Source organism: Meleagris gallopavo, chromosome 9 (genome assembly GCF_905368555.1).
Source record: "Meleagris gallopavo chromosome 9, MGAL_WU_HG_1.1, whole genome shotgun sequence".
Classification (NCBI taxonomy): domain Eukaryota; kingdom Metazoa; phylum Chordata; class Aves; order Galliformes; family Phasianidae; genus Meleagris; species Meleagris gallopavo.
In genome coordinates this window covers 524,080-541,358 of record NC_139412.1, presented here as the reverse complement: position 1 = coordinate 541,358, position 17,279 = coordinate 524,080, and the positions used below count along the sequence as shown (strand labels likewise).

The window sequence follows — 17,279 nt, the reverse complement described above, 5'->3', positions numbered from 1 at the left end:
TCTGTGATGGCCTATGGTGAACAAGGACAATATGGCAGCAAAAGGAGCATGTCCTCCCCCCACATCACTATGGGCACACAGCAAAATGCAGGAGCAGCTCCCACACCTCCACCAGCATGCATGGATGCAGAGGAACAGCAGTGATCCCAAGGGTTTCTCGTACCTGAGGTCAGCCCTGCAGATGTGCGTCACTTTGGAGCGTCCCATGCCGCTGGGCTCGATGAGATACTGCGAGGTCAGCACCACAGCTTTAACACCTCCCTCCACCTGCAGCTTGTCGTGCTCCACCGAGATGGACACGAGCAGGCAGGCTCCTCGTGGCAGGTCTGTGCGCCAGCACCTGCACACAGAGCAGCACTCAGCCCCACGCTGCACCGCTCCACGCAGGGGAGGCACCACACGGGGCTGGGAGAGCCCACGCAGCCAGCCACACCAGACCAAGAACACCCCTCCAGCTCTGGTCCCCCCTGCCCTCACCTGAGCACCACGCAGTCCCTGCGCGGGTGAGGTGCCATGCTGTCCGTCACATAGTGATACACCTCCATGTCCTTGTCCAGAGCCTCCACCACTCTGCTCTGAAGCAGGTCCTCGTCCCAGAGGTGACGCTCCCGCAGCACCCGCTGCAGCACCGTGGAGGGAGGGGCCTCGACCTCTGTGGAGACCTTCCACAAGCGCAGGGGGTGCCCGTCCCCAACCTGCTGGGGCCGAACGAAGGCTCAGGCAGGCAGTTCTGGGAGCCCGTACACCAGTCCCCAAGCAGTTCCACTGACGGGTCCCACTGCCGTGGAACAGCACCATGGGACAGAAGAGCTGCTTAGGGTGGTGGAGAGGGGTAAATAGTGATGTGGTGGGCTCTGAATACAGAGCACACTCCACCTCAGAGCCGTCCCCCTCCAGCCAGGGCAGGGACACGGATTCCCTCCCTGCAGAAGGGAATGGGCACCAAGGGCTCATCAGGTGCCCACAGGACCTGTAGCTCACAGTAGTTACTTTGCACCCAAATCACCTTGTAAATCCAAAGATCCCATTTGCAGTAGCATTCACCTTTTTGCAGGAGAGCTCCGTGTTGAGGGGTCCTGGGGTGCTCAGCCATCCCTTGAATTTCTCTGATGACTCTTTGAGCAGGTTCCGGACATTCTGCTCAAAGTAGGAGTGTAAATCCTTGCCTTCCCCTTGACACACAAATTCGGACAGGGGATGGGGGTAAGCATCTGCTGCCATGTAAGAGCTGCTCAGCTGGAGCAAGATGTCATGGGAGACCTACAAAGCAAGAGTGCACAGCTCATCAGGCTGGGAGTTATTCTGGTCAGCCAGAAAATTGCAGCTCCTCATTGAAGGAGGTGAGAAGGACAGATGCAACCTCCCTAAGCACACCTCATGCAGCCTGTGAACGGCTCCACCATGAACAGGGCTCTGCTGGCCCCCCGTGATGCCCCAGGCTGACCCTGTGGGTGCCCTCCCCTCACCCTGCACTGACCCCACAGACGCAGGAGGGCAGCACCAAGCTGAGTGCACCACAGCCACCCACCTGGAAGAGCTTCTTGCAGTCAGTGATCATGTGGGAGAGCCCCTGTGTTGCAGCCATGTTCTCATTCAGGTCCTTCTGGTCAGGCTTCCCCATAGTGCCTCTCCTGTGCATCACCCTGTGGGATGGCACGAGCTGAGAGCAGGCATCAAAGCCCAGCCCCAACTCACACCACCCCCAGCCCTGTAATGCAAAGCAGATCAGCAGGAGCAGAGCCCTTACCTCGGTGAGGTGCTCTCCTTCTTGGACACATTGAGATGGAAGAGTGAGGGGGCCAGGCACACGGCCAGGTTTCCAGCAGTCATCTGGTTCTCCTCGGCAGAGGCAATGTCACTCAGGAAGTAGAGCAGGGTCTGCAGCACCTCACGGTTCTCATCTGGCATCAGGATGATGGCAGCCTGCACTGCCTGCAGCTGCTGCTCCTTTGGCACAACTGAGGGCAGCGCCTGCAGTCAGCGCTCTGTCCTCACCTTGATGGACCTCCACCCTCGCCCTCCCCGGGAGCAGAGCGCTGTCCCCCGGCACACCCCATGCCTTACACTGATAGATCTGCAGGAAGGTGTCGGTGAGCTTGCTGGTGAAGATGGGCTCTGGCAGGTCACGGAAATACTGCTTCAGCAGGTCAGCCACGTCGTACGCTGACTGCCCCTTGTAGTTGACGTTGTCAGGGCTGGTTTCATTCATGTGACGGAGCGCCTGGATCCTAGACTTCACCCCTGATTTACGGAAAATGCCAACCTGCCAGGAAGGAGCAGGAACATGCTGGGATGCCAGGTGAGTCCCTACCCCGCTCCTCACCCCCTACCCCACACCACACCACCACACAGCACAGGTAGGGATGGCTGCGATCACCCCACGGACATGAATATCTCACAGAGAGCCCTGCTCTCCCCCTTCCCTGCTTCCAAGTGCTGCAAGAGTTGAATGAACTGCTTGCAGTTCACTTTTTTTCCCCCAGCCACAGCACTGCAGACAGCAGCTGCCCACACTCAGAGCCCCCCAGCGCCCACGGCTGCAGCATCACCTGGTCCAAGCACTGGCTGCGGATGTAACGCATCGCCTGCTGGATGCTTTGTGGCAGCGGCTGCCCCGTCCTCTGCACATTGATGATGGGTGGCACCCCAAAGACTGACTTGTCCCTGTAGTCAGGAACTTTGCTCCGCTTCATGAACTTGGGCACAGTCCTGCGGGATGGGATGGATAGGTGGTCAGGGCAACCAAACAGCTGCCTCAGCAGCACTATCCTCAGGGCTCCATCCCAGCTCCCTCCCCACCAGCTCACCACGTCCAGGCTTGCTTGTGGGGCACGGAGTACTTCTCCATGATAGCTGTGAGCCGCAGCAAGGAGCACTTCTGGAGCAGGTTGAGCTGAGCAGAGGACTGGCGATTGATCTCCAGTGAGGCAGAGTTCAGGCTGGGCCGGTGGGAGTTCTGGAAGCTGTGCCAGCGCAGCTTTCTGTGGGGAAAGGTGAGTGTTCAGAGCCTTCCCTCCAGCACCTGAGGTTGGTGCAGGCACTGCAGCAGCCAGGCTGAGCCAAGCCAGCCCAACACCAGCCCAACTGCCACAAGGGCTGCTTCCTACTCCTCACAGAATAAGCCAGAGCACAGAGACATAGAGAGAGATATTTTATCCACTTAAGGGACCACTCCCATCCCAACGCTCTTGCCACATCAGCATCCTCTCACCTGCACGCTGGCAGAACTGCAGGAGGGCAGGGGCTCTGGGAAATGCACTAGCAGGAACACCTGCTTGCACAAGGATAAAAGATGCTCCAACAAGCCAGTGCTCTGCTGGGAGCCCTTTCTGCCTGCGCTGTTCCAGAAAGGCTCCTGCCCAGCTCCTGAGCTGCATTCCCGTGTCCAGCAGGACATAAAGGACGTTCCCAACTCACGAGAAAAGCCACCTCCATACATTCCTCTTTGCCCTGCCCAGGGGCACACTGCCCTCCAGCATCAACCCCGCAGGCCTGGGAAATCGGCAGAACTCAGCAGTGCCGGGAGATTTCTCAGAGAAAGCACGAGGGAGCGCCAGCACAGCGAAAGGGAGCCGCTGCCTTCCGTGAGAGCCGCGAGCAGCCGACGCCAGCCGGCCCGTTACGGACAGCGCCGCGCATCGGGAGCAGCAGCGCAGTGCGGCCGCCAGGGGGCAGCCGCGAGTCGCCCCGCAGCCCGCAGCCCCGCTACCTGCACGGCCGGGTGAGTGACGCTCCCACGCCCGAGTCGCGGCGCTCCCGCATCTCCAGCTCTTCGGCCTCGTTCAGGGAGTTGCCCGTGCTGTCAAAGTCACTGGCAGAGGTGCCGACGTCTGACATGGAGCGCTCCTCAAGGTGCAGGTTGGAGGGGAAGGTGGGCTCCCCTCCCGAGTCTGTCTCCTCTTCTTCCTCCTCCTCCTCTTCCTCCTCGGCCCCTTCTTCCCCCACCAGCTCGGGGGAGATGGCTTTATACCAGAGCTCCACCTTCTGCTGCAGCCCCCACATGTGCTGCAGGATATCGTCCAGGTTCTCGTAGGTCACCTCCTCATCTCCCTTGCAGAGATCCTCAGCGCTGCCAAACTCGGGCACGTTGTCGTACACGCTCACCCGGCTGCCCAGGGAGCTGCAGGAACCGCGGCGGCGGCAGGCAAAGCCCTGCGGGGAGGACGAGCCCTCCGCACTGCTGCTGCTGCCACAGCCCCCCAGCAGACCCCCAGGCTTGGCTCCCGGCTTCCAGCTGCTCAAGGAGCCGCTGCCCAGGGGGCACAAGCTCTCAATGGAGAGGGATTTGGGGAAGGTGCCCGGCTTGTGGTCCCTGGGAACATATACCAGGCAGTCCCCACGGCACGCCTGCCGGTGCTGGCATTGTCCTGCAGCCCAGTCACCACTGGGCTCTGCGGCTGTCTGATAGGCCTCCAGGTGGAGCCCGCTGCGTTTTGGGTCAGAGCCCACCTTGCCTCTGCCTGAGCCCACCAAGCGGTTAGTCCTGTATGACACTGAGAAGAAGCGTTTTTTGCCATGGAAAGAGGCAGATACTCCTCTTTTAGGGGAGCCGGCCTTGGTGGCTGGGAGGTCCCCATTATTCTTTGCGCAGTCCCAGCCAGGACTGGCCACGACATCGCTGCGAGGAACATCCTTCTCATCTGGGCCAGCTTTCTCTTTGTCCTTCCTTCGCAGCGACTCAATCCTCTTCAGGAAGCTGCGAGATCTCCGCTTCTTTGGCTTCTCCTTGGAACCTTCGCCATGGTTCAAGGGCTGCTTGGCCAAGGAGCAGCTGCTGGGGCTGCAGGCGGGCTGGGTGACAGCAGCGCCGTGGCCAGGGGACAGGTCAGGTGGTGTGGCTGCGACACCGAGTGTGCTGCCCATGCTGGCACTGCTGTGAAGGGACACAGCCTCTGGGTTGGTGCTGAGGTCAGTGAGGACGCTCTCATGGCTGGACGCCTGCCGCACGCTGGAGGTGGGGACCTCGGAGGCCTGGGAGAGGACATCAGCAGAGCCCACCCGGGACCACCTCTTGCTGTCCCGCTGGAAAGCCCACCGGTCACTGATGGCGCACAGGTCCTCGTCCTCAGAGTCTTCATTCTGTGGGTGGCAGAGCAGAGCGGACCGTCAGACCAGAGACACTCAGAGTGTCCTTCACCCTGCTCTGCAGGGACAAGCTCCTGAACTGAGGGCACAGCATTCTCCCCGTTACACACACAACGAGGCCACCACCCCTTCTGCAACAGGGCTCAGGGAGCACGAGGAGTGGCTGTGCCCAAGCTCAAGTGCTGGGCTACAGCGAAGAAGTAACATTCTTGCACTACCTCAGAAGGGCTCCCAGGCAGTAACTGTATCTATAACAGCAAAGCACCCGCCCATGGAAGCTGGGTCCGCACAGCCACCCCAGCAGCCCTCAGCCTCTCCCAGCAGCTGTCCATTTCCCTGCGCCTCTTCCACACTGAGCCCCACCACCCCGCTGCTGCTGCAACAGCTGCACCGCAACCGGCTCCAGCACAGCCCCTTCCCCTTCTGCTGCTTTGTGCTCCAGAGAAGGGGATCCGGACATGGGAACAATGTCCCCATGTGGTGGCCTTCCTGCCATTCTGCTGGGCAGGTGGGGGTCCTGGGCACGGGGCCATGGTGCCCCAGCTGTGCAGAGCCCATCTGGGATGTGTGTGGTGGTGATAGGGACAGGGACTGGCTGCATCCTTTGGGGGGGGACAGCCCCTCCACAGCAAGGGGGCAGGAGAAAATCCTCCCACAGAGCTGGCAGGAGAGAAGCGATGGTGAAGGAGGTGCAAAAAAGGGCCAAGAAAGTCTGTGACCCCAGGTCTGTGCGCTGCAGGAGTCTCAGCTCCACACAGCAGCCCCAAGGCTGCTGTCACCACCACACAGTGGCAGAAGCTCAGCCCTTTGTCAGCCTGCTTGATGAACCACCGTTACCAGGAGCACCAGGAGCTGTGGGGCAGAGACAGCATGGGCACACACAAGGGCAGTCAGCAGCTCCCAGGCTGCACCCTTCCTTGCAGCAGGGACAAGGGGAGCGAGCACCGTGTGCAGCTGTGCGCACCGACCCAGGGGCAGCACCAGTGTTACCAAAAAAAAACAGGCTTGCAGCTCCACGCATTCCCCTTGAGAGGCCTGCACTCACCTGTTTACGCTGAAAGTGGACTTCCAGCTTCATGGAGGCACATGTGTTCAGGGTCATCAGCCTCCTGCAAGAAAACAAGAGACGCTGTACCCCGGCTGTGACTTCCTGCTCTGCTCGCAGTGCTTTCTTTCTTTTTCCTTTTTCTTCTATTTTTTGTCTCAGAGCTGTTGTTGTGCCTGGTCACCTGTCACCCAGCAGCTGTGGCTCCAGGGATCAGGCAGACATGTAGAGCTGGAGTAGCTCCAAGAACAGCACACAGCTGTGGGCAGGCTCCCGAGCTGCACCCTGCTCGCAGAGAAGTCCAGGAGCCCTCTGCACCTCCTTCACCCCAGCACAGGAGCCATCACATGAGCCCTTGGCACGGCAGCAGAGGAGTTTAAAGCACTCTGGCACGCTGGTGGCACGGGCACTTGGTTGTGGGCCAGCAGGGATTTTGCCAGCACAGCCATCAGAGCGGCACTCAGTGCTCAGAGCAGACAGCAGGACGTCCCAGACTGCAGCCCCCCAGCACCGTGTTTACTCTCACACAGCAGCAGCCCCAGCATCAAAGGGTGCCCGGCTCCCCCGGCTCGCAGCACTCTGGGTGCACCGGGCTGTGAAAGGACAAATGCAGGGACAGGGAGGTCACCAAGCTGAAGCCAGCAGAGCAGCTCTGAGCAAGCCAGAGAGGAACGCTGCTGCCCCAGCCTGTCCCGAGCCCACCCCCTCTGCCCCTCCACCTATCTCCCAAATACAGATTAAAGTCCCATTTCTTTACACAAGTGAATGAATCTCCAGTTCATTCATTTTATTTAGCACTTTGTATACACTTCTGCAAGCACAGCACAACTTCTGTTCCAGCGTGAAAATTGTGTATCTGCACATCCAACAACAAAAAATCTTAGGCACACTTTACCAAAAATGTCATTAATGCCCCTTCTGTAATTCTGCTGAAAACTTCCAAACATGAACACAGTCGTGCAGCCCATCCCCTGAGAGCAGAGGCAGTGTCACCCTCTCAAGGCTGCTCATCACATCTATCTGCCTCCAGAGCTCTGTGGATGAGCGATTACTCAGGAAATAAAGTAACTTTGCAAAGCAATGATTATCATGGGTCAGAAACAAGACTTCTGCTCAGAACTTAGCCTCGCTCGGCTCGGGATGAAGGTGACCCTTGTGCCCAATGGCCACCTGAGAAGGTCTGCTGGGTACAGAAGCACCACAGCTTTGGAGATAACATCCATCTGCTCAACAAGAGCAGCAGCCTGAGCTGGCAGCAGAGCACTGGCCTTGCCCTGTCCATGCAGTTGTTGGGAGCCACCCATGCAGGACAGGGACAACCTGCACCTGGCCCTCAGAGCAAAACGCCCCATGAATGCTGCAGCCCGCCAGGCAAAGACAAAAGGACTAAAAGCTCAAACAGGGGTGGGCGCTCACGCTGGCACTTCACAGCCTCCCCAGCCTGCACTGTGCACAGCACCACCGGCAGAAGATGAGCACCGCAGCCAACGCAGGGCAACAGGCAGCCAGCAGCCATCCTGCCCTGCACCTTGCTGCTCCCCAAAGCGCGTCTGGAAGGCAACAGCTGTGCCAAGCGCTGCTCAGCTTCTCAGCGTGGGGGCACAGATGTGGTGATGTGGCCCAAAAGCAAAAGCAGGCCTGAGTCACCTCCCCGCCAACGTGACACACAGCCCGCCCGGACAGACAGACGTGGGTCCCTCCTGTCGGTGTCTGGTCATTCAGAGCTCATCTCTGAAATGCCACACTGCTTCCTCTGCCAGAAAAAAAACCCAGTGACATCTCTCAGAGCTATTTTGAACCCTGCACTGCGAGAGCAGCACGTCCTTGTGGGAAATGTCCCAGCTCCTATTGCCAGGCGCTGGGTGACCAACACCTCTCTGTTAGCAGGGCGGCCCTCAGAGCCACCAGAACAGCATTTATTCCAGGAACAAGCAGGAGTTTACAAGCACGATGCAAGCCAGCGCTGCACAGCTGACAGCTCCTGAACCTGCGCTTCTGAACACCCATGGCTCCCAAGGACCCACACACAGGGCCAGCACACAGCACCCCTGTCCCACGCAGTGCCTCTCACTGCACGAACGCTCAGCAAATCCCTCACTGCATGCCTGCTCTCTGCCGCAGGTGGCACAAACCCAATGACCGAGTGCAAATCTGTCTGCAGACAGAATTTCATCCACAGGCACTTTGACCTGGATCTGGCTCACACCATAAACCACACAAACCAACACAGAGGTGCGGTTTCCAAACACCATCCTTGCAAAATCAAGCAACAAGATGTCCCTCCCCTGTGGCTCTCCCCCCAGGACAACTTGTGCGTGAAGCACGGCCCAGAGCAGCCAGGAGGAAGGAGAGGAGCTCAGGCAGTAAGGCCAGGTCTCCTTGCACCACTGCCCAGTGTTACAGCTCACCTCTCACCAATCCACTTTCAGCAGAGCTCCACAGCCTGGAGTTACCCACATGTAAAATTACAGCAAGGCTCAAAAGTCAAACAAAAAGAACTTCTGGCTAATGTCTGTTCTCCTGCAGCTCTGCATGTTCACAACAAAAAAACAGTGCAGTTTCCCTGGCACCACAGTCCACCCAACACAACAGCTGTGTGAAGCACCCGCAGTCACTGCAGGACAGCAGGCAGCACCTGCAGGGCTCAGCTTGGCATTCTGCAGCCACCAGCCGGCTTGGTGGGAACTTTACCTGCAGAGAGATTTGAGAGAATCCTTGTCCAGGAAACTATGGTCTTTCTTCACAGCGCCGATGTCAAGAGGGAACAACGAGTCTGGGGAGAAAGGCAAGAGGTGGTCAGTATGGCTCCAGGCTGCTCCACCACGGAGAGGTCAGAGCAGGAAGGCAGGAAGGGGCAAGCAGGGAGAGGCAGGGGGCAGGAGCAGGGGGCATAGAGCAGCAGCCCAAAGAGGAAAGCAGGACCTGTGTGCGGCACTGACACCAGGAGCAGCCGCTACGATGGCTTCCACCGCTGGAAGGGAAGAGCAGCCCAGCAAGGGCCCAGGTCCCCAAAGTGAGAGAAGAGGGACCTGAGTGATGTTACCCCTGCATGGAGACCTTGGGCCACGGCAGATTTCGGGGAGAGGCCACCCCCAACCAGCGCTCAACGGCCATCTCGGTGCCCATAGGACACCACACTGAATGCACAGTGATCCCTCAGCGCCCCAGACTCCCTCTGTCCATATTCCATCAGGGTCAAGAAAGCCTCTTGGCTCCACTGGGGAGAGCTGAGAGCTGCTAAGAAGTCTCCACCCCAAGAAAGCAGCACCAGTACAGGGCTGCATCAGTTCCAGAATCTTTTTCCATCTTTTCAAGTTCAAGTGAAGGCACTGTGTGCCCAGTCTCCTTCTGCAGATCATTTTTGGGTGATGAGGTGCCCCAGGGCCTCCTCCAGCTCCCCTCACCTCTGCCCCCGCAGAGAGCTCGGGGATCGCTGCACAGGGCTGGGCACGGAGCTGTGAGCTCGCCTGGCTGCTGGTGCCGCTACGGAGTGCAATTACCGAAGGGTCACGCAGCCCTGCCAGCTGTGGGGAACAGAATGAAACGGCGGTAGGACGTGGAAAGCTTTGCTCGGAGCCTGGGGAAGGGGTGGGTTTATTCACAGACCGCAGCAACCTCGGTCAGAGCAGACCCCTGGGGCCGGGCACAAACTGCAGGACCTGGGCACCCTCGCATGCGGGGCCAGCACTGAAATAGCAACCGGAGCCGAGATGCAGCCTGTAAGGCCATTGGCACCCGGTAAGGCCGTGCCGTGCAGTCAGGCCATCACCTGGGCAGGGCTGGATCTGGGTAACACCATCCCCACGGGCCGAGCGCCGTGCGGAGCGGGGCGGCAGGCAGACAATGGTGGGCGGTGCAGCCCCACAGCCGCGCTTCCGCCGATTGTTGCGGCCGCCGGGCCGGGCTGCCCGCAGCTCCCACCGAATGGGGCCGAGCTGCAAAGGACTCACCTGCAGCACGCCGTGTGCGTGGCTGGGAGTGGGATTGGGTCTGCAGGGCCCGGCGGAAGGCAGAGAGGCAGGACAACCCGCTCCCTGCGCTGCCCACGTTGGCCATCGGCACAGCCTGCTCGCACCCAATGCACGCACCCCGACCCGCCTTGGCCCAACCAGGAGCCCTGGGATGTCCCCCACAGCCCTGCAGCGGGGATGCCGCGTTCCCTCACCCCTCACCCAGACGCAGCGACCCTGCCCCGAGCCAGACCGGGCAGCTCTCACCTTCGTAAAGCTGGGCATACTGCGGGAATCCCGCCGCTCGCAGCCAGTCGCAAGCCTTCTTGGCTTCAAGTTCTGAAACAAAGCAAAGGAACAGTCTGAGCATCCAACTGGCAAAAGCGGTGCTGCGCCCTGCAGCAGCTCCCCACACCGGGAGCCCAGCAGCCGTGTCACCTGAGCCCGGTTTTGAATGCACAAACCAGGAGGAACACCAAGAACACCCGCTGGGAAGCAGGTGTGAGCGTGGTGCTGGCAGCAGTGGGGCACTGTGGGCTCGCTGCCCCCACCATACAGGACACCGAGCAGAAACTGCTCAGCTCTGGGTGCTCCGCTAACGTGGGACAAAGGGAACGGGAGGGACAGGCCCATGGACACAGTTCTAATTCTAACTCCTGATGAAACGCTTCGTTTCTAAACCCAACAAACCAAACAAAGCACTCTGCCAGGAGAGGGAGAGGAACATCTTTATTTTCAATAACTAATTCTGAGCCCATCAAAGCTTAGGGCTGGTCACTTCATGGAACTTTTGCAAACATCCTCCAGAGGAGTCTGCCAAAAGAACCTTTTCTTTTCCCTCCCACTTCCCCCATCTCTGACCACCCCCTCCTTTCTTTCCAGCTCGCTTTCATCCTGGCACGCAGCACACCCCGCTGTAGCACAGGCTCTCCAGCACAGAGGGGATTTGTAGCCACATTGGACCACGGGATGCAGACAGAGAGCTTGCCCAGCCATCAGAGCCCCAATGGTTTCTACAACCCCTGCCCACCCCATCCCTGCTTCCTCATCCACGGTTCAGCTGTTCTCAGGCTGAGCCCATCCAAAGGCCAGCACTAAGTTCTGGGAAATTTCTCAGATTTACAGAACTTGAGGGAATGTGCAGCCAGAGAAAGCTGCTGTCTGGTGTCAGCAGTCCATCTGTCTGCTGAGATTTACAGTTCTTGTCACAACAAACAGTTGACTTCAAATGTAGAAAATGTGACTGCAGCTCCAGGTTTCTGCCCATCCCTCCCACAGAGGCTCAACCCAGAAAACACTGGGACTGAGCCTGATTCACCCAGAGTGCATGGCAGTGAAACTCTCCAATTTCATCACCATCTACTGACAGCCGCAGCTGAGAGCTCCTCTTGCATTTACAATCACAAAGATACTGCACAAAAAAAAAATTAAAAGGACAATCCAAGCAGTTCAATTAAGGACAGAACCAAGGCAAAACCCCTGACCCGAATGCCTGAGGCATTTCAGGGAGGAGGTTTGGAACAAGTACCCAAATGTGGATCCAAACAGCTCAGCTGCCTTAGCTGTGTGCTGAGCCCCAACAGGACTCAGTGGGGCTGAGATCCGGGGGTCTCTCTGCAGCCCCCATCCAATGCCACGGGGTGGGTAATACTGTGCCCTCACAGCGGGGAGCACTCTCAGACCGTTTTGATCACCTGCGTCCCTCCTTCATCCCACACAGCTCCTTGACACTCAACCTGCCTTCCCCCCTGCCCCTCCTACCCTCAGAGCTGAGCCATTGACCGTAGCACCCAAAGACTCAGGTGTCCCCTGTAGAGACGAGGAGCACAACCCTCCCAACATGCTACCGCCCCATAGGAACCCCCCTGCCCGCAGGAGGGGTTGGGTCTGGCACTTCCACCCCCTGAAGGAGACAGCAGAGGGAAGGGAAACCAGCAGCAGTCCGTGTGCCCACCCAGGACACCGCAGTGCCCAGCTTACCCACGCCAGCAGCAGGACCGAGCTGGTAGAAGAGCATGGCCAAGGCACCGGAGGGTCTGTCCAGCCGTGCAGGTGGTGCAGGGACGCCGCAGCCCCTCACAACCCCGAGTGCTGGCAGGCAGATCCACAGGCTGCTGGGGCTCAGCACCCGCCCCACTCCTCAGCCGCTTTTCAGCTTTGCCAGCTGCCTTCCCAGCGCCCACACGGAGCCCAGACCCCGTCCCACAGACTGGCACAGAAAAGGTTTCCGAGCGTCCCCGTCCCGCACAGAGCTGGCCGCCGGCTTCCTCCTCCCACCGCCCTTTCCACAGAAGTACTTTCCCAAGGAAGTGCAGGAAAGGATCTTTCCGAGCCTTGATAAGAATGGGCAGAAAACCACTCATACGAATGTCACAGGCGGCTTGTGAATGGCCTGCAGGGGAAGCAGCAGTGAGGCTGTGGCCGGACGCTGTGACAGGGTCACCCACCACAAGCCATGTCTTCAGCCCTCCCCACCACCCTCAGCTGTGAGCTTCAGCCCGGGCACAGCAGGCTGAGAACCCCCAGCCAGCAATGGGCAGCTGAGCACCTTCCTGCAGCCCCGCTGGAAATCCCATCCCTGACCCTCCAGGGATGCACGCCTGCATGGGCAGAAACGTGCCGGTGGCCAGGAGCCGTTGGAGCAGGGATGGGGTCAGGTTCCCTACCGAGCTGCGTGCCTGTGCTGGTTCTCTGATGTCTAATGCAGCTCATCCTCACAGCAGTCCGTGCAGAGGGTCTCCTTCCCTCCTCTTTTCTGCAAAGGGCTCTTGCCAGATTTTAGCAGCTTAATATCTTTGAGATCCGTCTTTCGAACGTGACGGAAATGATTGCATTCAAATTGTATGACAGGAGGAGCAGGCACACGGACAGCAAACAGTGCATAAACACAGCGTGCTCACTTCCTTCGGGGCAAGGCAAGAAGGAGCTGCACAGAGCTGCCTTCTTATCACCAGCAAATCCAGCTGGGAGGAAGCACATATGGCACAAGCAGGGCTCCTGCACAGAAAGGGCACAACAGATAACATGGAGTAGAGAAAGACAGCAGCACTTCCATCTTCAATGTCACGGATTTCTGGGGAGGAGAAAAAGGGCTGCCTTGTTCCTGTTATTTTTAGATGGGTTTCCTAAGAAGACTTGTGCAACCTTTCCCTTTCCCTGGGCGTGCATCACTCCAGCTGTCAGTACCAGCAGCACTCCAACCTGCTGCCCAGCTTCACACAGATTTGACAGAGCAAAGACACACACAGAGCTGCTGGGGAGCTCCTTGAACGCAGCTGGGCAGGCAGACAAACAGCCCCTTTATGGCTCCCACATCAGAGGCAGCAGTCTGTGTGAGAGGAGCCCTCAGCAAACACCCGGACATCCCCATAGGGGGAAAAAGCTCCTGGTGGGGCACAGCCATTACAAGACACCAGAGAATCCCCTCTGGGCACAGCTTCTGCCCTTCTCAGCAGCTGCTATGGGGCGTTTCCCAAGGAAAAGGCTCACATGCGGGCACCATCCCCACCCCAGTGATCTCATCCTCAGCAATGGGGACCCGAACCAGTCCCTGGGGACCGGGCTGTGGTGGCGCAGGGGCTGCGCTCTCTGCTGTGACACAGCATAAGGTTCAGAGGGCACTGCATGGCAGATTTGTGAACGAGTTGGCAACTGGGACCTGACTGCACACCCCTGTACCCTGCAGGGAGGATTGGGAAGGAGAAATAAAGAGAGGCTCTTACTTTGTTGGTGAAAAGAGAGCCCACTCACATTCCTCCTCCTGCCCAGCTCCTGCAGTGTGGCATTTCACTGACCACAGGGGCTGTTTGGGAGCTGGAACACTGGGGGCAAACTGAACGCCTGATAGCAAAACCACTTTCCAGGACCCTGGCTCAGCACTTTCGCTTCAACATAAACGATAAAAAAAGTAGAAGTAACACCTCAGGATCTGAATTCCCCATAAAAAGTCCCACACAGCCAATTAGTGTGTGAAAAGAGAACAACATCAAATCGCCCATATGACATAACGGAGAGCCATTAAATCTGCTGCCAGGCAGACGGGAGCGCAGCACTGCGTGGGGAACCTCTTCTGGGTGTGTTTGCATGTTTTCTTTCCACCCCAGTTTAAAACAAACTGTTGCCAACAACACTGAATACGCAGAAATTCAGCTCTGTTCCCAGCTCCCAAGCAGGAGTCCCTGCCTACTTTTAAAGAAATAACAGAAAATTCCAACACTCCACCTAAGCTGTGGGTCGTGCCCCAACCACTCACACGCGCAAGGATGTGAAATGACCATCTCACATGGGAAGCACACCCTGCACTGCAGAAGGTGCTGCGGCCAGGGGCAGTGCAGTGCCACTGAAGGCGGAGGCATCCATCCTGCCTGCATTGCCCAGCTCTGCAGGACAGCCTGGCACTGCCCACACCTCGCACACTGCGCTCTGCCCACGCCAGTCAGGGGGGTTGGAGCTGGGCAGGGGAGCGGAGCTGTGGGCATCCCCCATCCTGCACAGCTCAGCACGCTGTGCCAATACATGGAAATGATTGGCTGCTCACCCCTCCAGCTCCCCATAGAGCCCGGCAAAACACAGAGATTTCAAAGCTGTGAGCATGGAGAGGGCACAGAGACAGGAATGCCCCAGATGCAGTGGGGATTTCCATAACTAGTCTTCGCTCTGTGAAGAGGTCTCGAATTCTGGGAGCTCCTCCTTGCAACATCACCAGCGAGGAATTGTTTGGATGCCTCCACTGGGTGCCAAAATACCCCATGTGCTCCAAGAGGCACCCGGCACTGCGCGGGCACTGCTGAGCTGCGGCAGGGAGGAGACAGCACGGTGCCCCAGCAGCCTTGGAGCCCATCACTGCCCCGCTATGCCACGGACAAGCAGTGTGGGGTGCCAGATGAGCAAAGGGGATCCTTGGGGAGCACTGCTGCAGGAGGCAATATAGAAATCACCAGCCAGCATGCTGCACCCAGATGCGCTGTGCTCTAAGCCTTGTCCATGCAGATGGCCACCAGGACAAGAGGAGAGCTGCAGGAGGGAAGAACACAGCTGGTGTGCAGGCTGCAGGTACAGGATGTGGGCACAGACACAGGCACAGGATGGGACTGCCTGGTGACTTCTTGCTGTGCTTTGGGGCTACAGCTCTCGCAGCAGACTGGATAAAGATAGATGTGTGTGAGGTGAACTGATCACTGCGGAGGTGATTGATAGACTAGCACACTCACTTCCCCTCTGCAGGGAACCAAAGATGTGCTGCCCACCAGCATTTCCACCTGTGTTCCAACCCCAGACTTGGACCAGCTCTGAACCGAATTGCTCCAGCACAACTCCAGATAGAGAGGTGAGGGAAAAGCATGGCACCCAGCAGGGCAGAGCAGAAAGCAGAGCTGTGCACACTGCCTCCATGCCCCTCTCTCACACACTCTTGCTCAACCGCCCCTGCACCCAGAGAGCAAATCCACCCTGGGGCCAACAGATGCCTGCAGGTGTGCTAACGCAATTACCGCTCTCACAAGGACCCAGCATTGCTTTAACAGCTCCCCAAAGGCTGATGATCATATCAGACACTGTGGTTTCTGCTCAGAAACAGATAAGAGCACGTAGCCATTTTCTGCATCCTGTGCACTGTGCTTGGAAGTGAGCAGATCAGTGCCTCCCTCTTGAGTACAGCCCCTGACAACCATTAGCTCGCTGACCGTGTGCTGTCACGCATCTCTGAGTCTCTCCCATCTGAGTCACGCTGGCTGCTGGGTGCTCTCATTCCCCATATTGGAACCCCAAAGGAGAAGCAAGAAGCAAACAGCTATGGAGATGCTCAGCAGAACGAGTGCTCCTTGCCCATCCTGTACCCCACCCTTTCTACAATTGTGCCGTGTTTTCCTGCCGCCTGCCCTGCAGCTCTCACTCACTGTTTGGACAGGCAGGCGCCGTCCCAAAGCAGAGCCCCATGCAGTGTGTGCCTTCACCTTGACAAAAATAGGATTCCACTTTTCCATTGCTCAGAAGCGTTTCAGACCCAGGTCAGCAGAAAGATGCCCTCGCAGCCTCCTCCCACCCCCAGCACACTGTGCAGCTGCATTGCAGCCATCACCGAAGGCCAGCAGTGAAGGCAGCATTGCTCTCACCTCTGCAGGGAGCCCACAGCTCCGTACCACTGCATCTCCAAGCAGCGCAACATGCAGAAACTGCTCTCCAGCACAGCATGCTTTGGAGCCACCCTCAGCTCCTTCTGCTTTTAAATCCCAGTATTAATAAAATATTTACTTGCTTAAGACAGGAGGGAGCTTCCTCCTATTTCTGTGCATTTATTGAGAAGAAACACCTGGATCTGTTACAAACTGCACAGAGAAGGATTCGTTCCCCTGTGGGCTTTCTGCTCCTTTCTTTGTGCAGCACAGAACAGGAGTGGGGCACCTTACAGCTGGGGCACCCAAGGACCCCTCCTGTGTGCTGGGGCCCCCCGCAGCCCTGGGGATCCCCCCTGGAGCACAGTTGGTGCTGCAATGTCTGTGTCCCACTGCCACCCTCCTGTCCCAGACTGGAGGCCTCCCTGCAGCTCTTCTGGGAAAAAAAAATTGCAAACCGTGGCATAGAACCTTGATGTGAAATCCCAGCTTCAAAAAGCAGCCAAATGATGTTTCTCATGCAAACACAGGTCTGCATAAACGAGGGCAGGAATTCCTCCATGCCCACAGGATTCCCCCCACTGGGAGCACGAGGGGCTTAACCCGAAGTCACAGATCCCTGTTGCTGCCCAAAGCACACAGGCGCCGTGCTGGGACCCCCCAGCACTGCTGTGGCATCGGTCACTGGCACAGCTGTACGGCACTTCCCAGGGAGGAATTTCCATTTGCTGCAAGCACGCATCCGCCCCCCTGCCCTGCAGCTCACCCTGCTCAGCAGCGCAGCCCTTTCCCTCTCCCACCCCCCCACTTCCTGCCTTCCTTTCCTCCATCTGAACATGACATTTCCACGGCAGGCAGTATGGGATGGGCGCATCAGTGCCTCTGGGACTCCCAGCCGAAGCTCATCCCCACCGCCAGGCAGTGCTCAGAGGGCACTCTGGCACAGGCTCAGGAAACAGTCAGAGGTCCCCAGGAGCTGGCATGCCATGGAGTCACCACACTGCCACCAGCCTGGCCAGCTCAGTGAGAAATGAGCCCGAATGTGAAAGAGGCCACAGCTCTCCTACGTCTGCAGCATCTTAAGCAGAG

General features: G+C 58.2%; 1 protein-coding gene across 6 annotated transcripts in view; it reads right to left on the bottom strand.

The window, feature by feature from the left end:
• The window catches only part of STARD8 (StAR related lipid transfer domain containing 8), a 42,534-nt gene that overhangs the window by 2,000 nt on the left and 23,255 nt on the right, over window positions 1-17,279 (bottom strand). For 5 of the 6 annotated variants that reach the window (XM_085230514.1, XM_085230513.1, XM_085230519.1 and 2 more), the window contains 12 exons: window positions 10,348-10,419; window positions 8,822-8,903; window positions 6,131-6,194; window positions 3,710-5,079; window positions 2,808-2,981; window positions 2,550-2,709; window positions 2,065-2,263; window positions 1,748-1,958; window positions 1,529-1,643; window positions 1,045-1,260; window positions 478-695; window positions 164-340 (listed from right to left, as the gene is read on the bottom strand). In XM_085230514.1, coding sequence (XP_085086640.1) covers window positions 164-340; window positions 478-695; window positions 1,045-1,260; window positions 1,529-1,643; window positions 1,748-1,958; window positions 2,065-2,263; window positions 2,550-2,709; window positions 2,808-2,981; window positions 3,710-5,079; window positions 6,131-6,194; window positions 8,822-8,903; window positions 10,348-10,419 — 3,058 coding nt within the window. Of the gene's footprint in view, window positions 1-163; window positions 341-477; window positions 696-1,044; window positions 1,261-1,528; window positions 1,644-1,747; window positions 1,959-2,064; window positions 2,264-2,549; window positions 2,710-2,807; window positions 2,982-3,709; window positions 5,080-6,130; window positions 6,195-8,821; window positions 8,904-10,347; window positions 10,420-12,060; window positions 12,365-17,279 lie in introns of those variants that run through there. The other variant, XM_085230517.1, reaches the window with a different exon arrangement.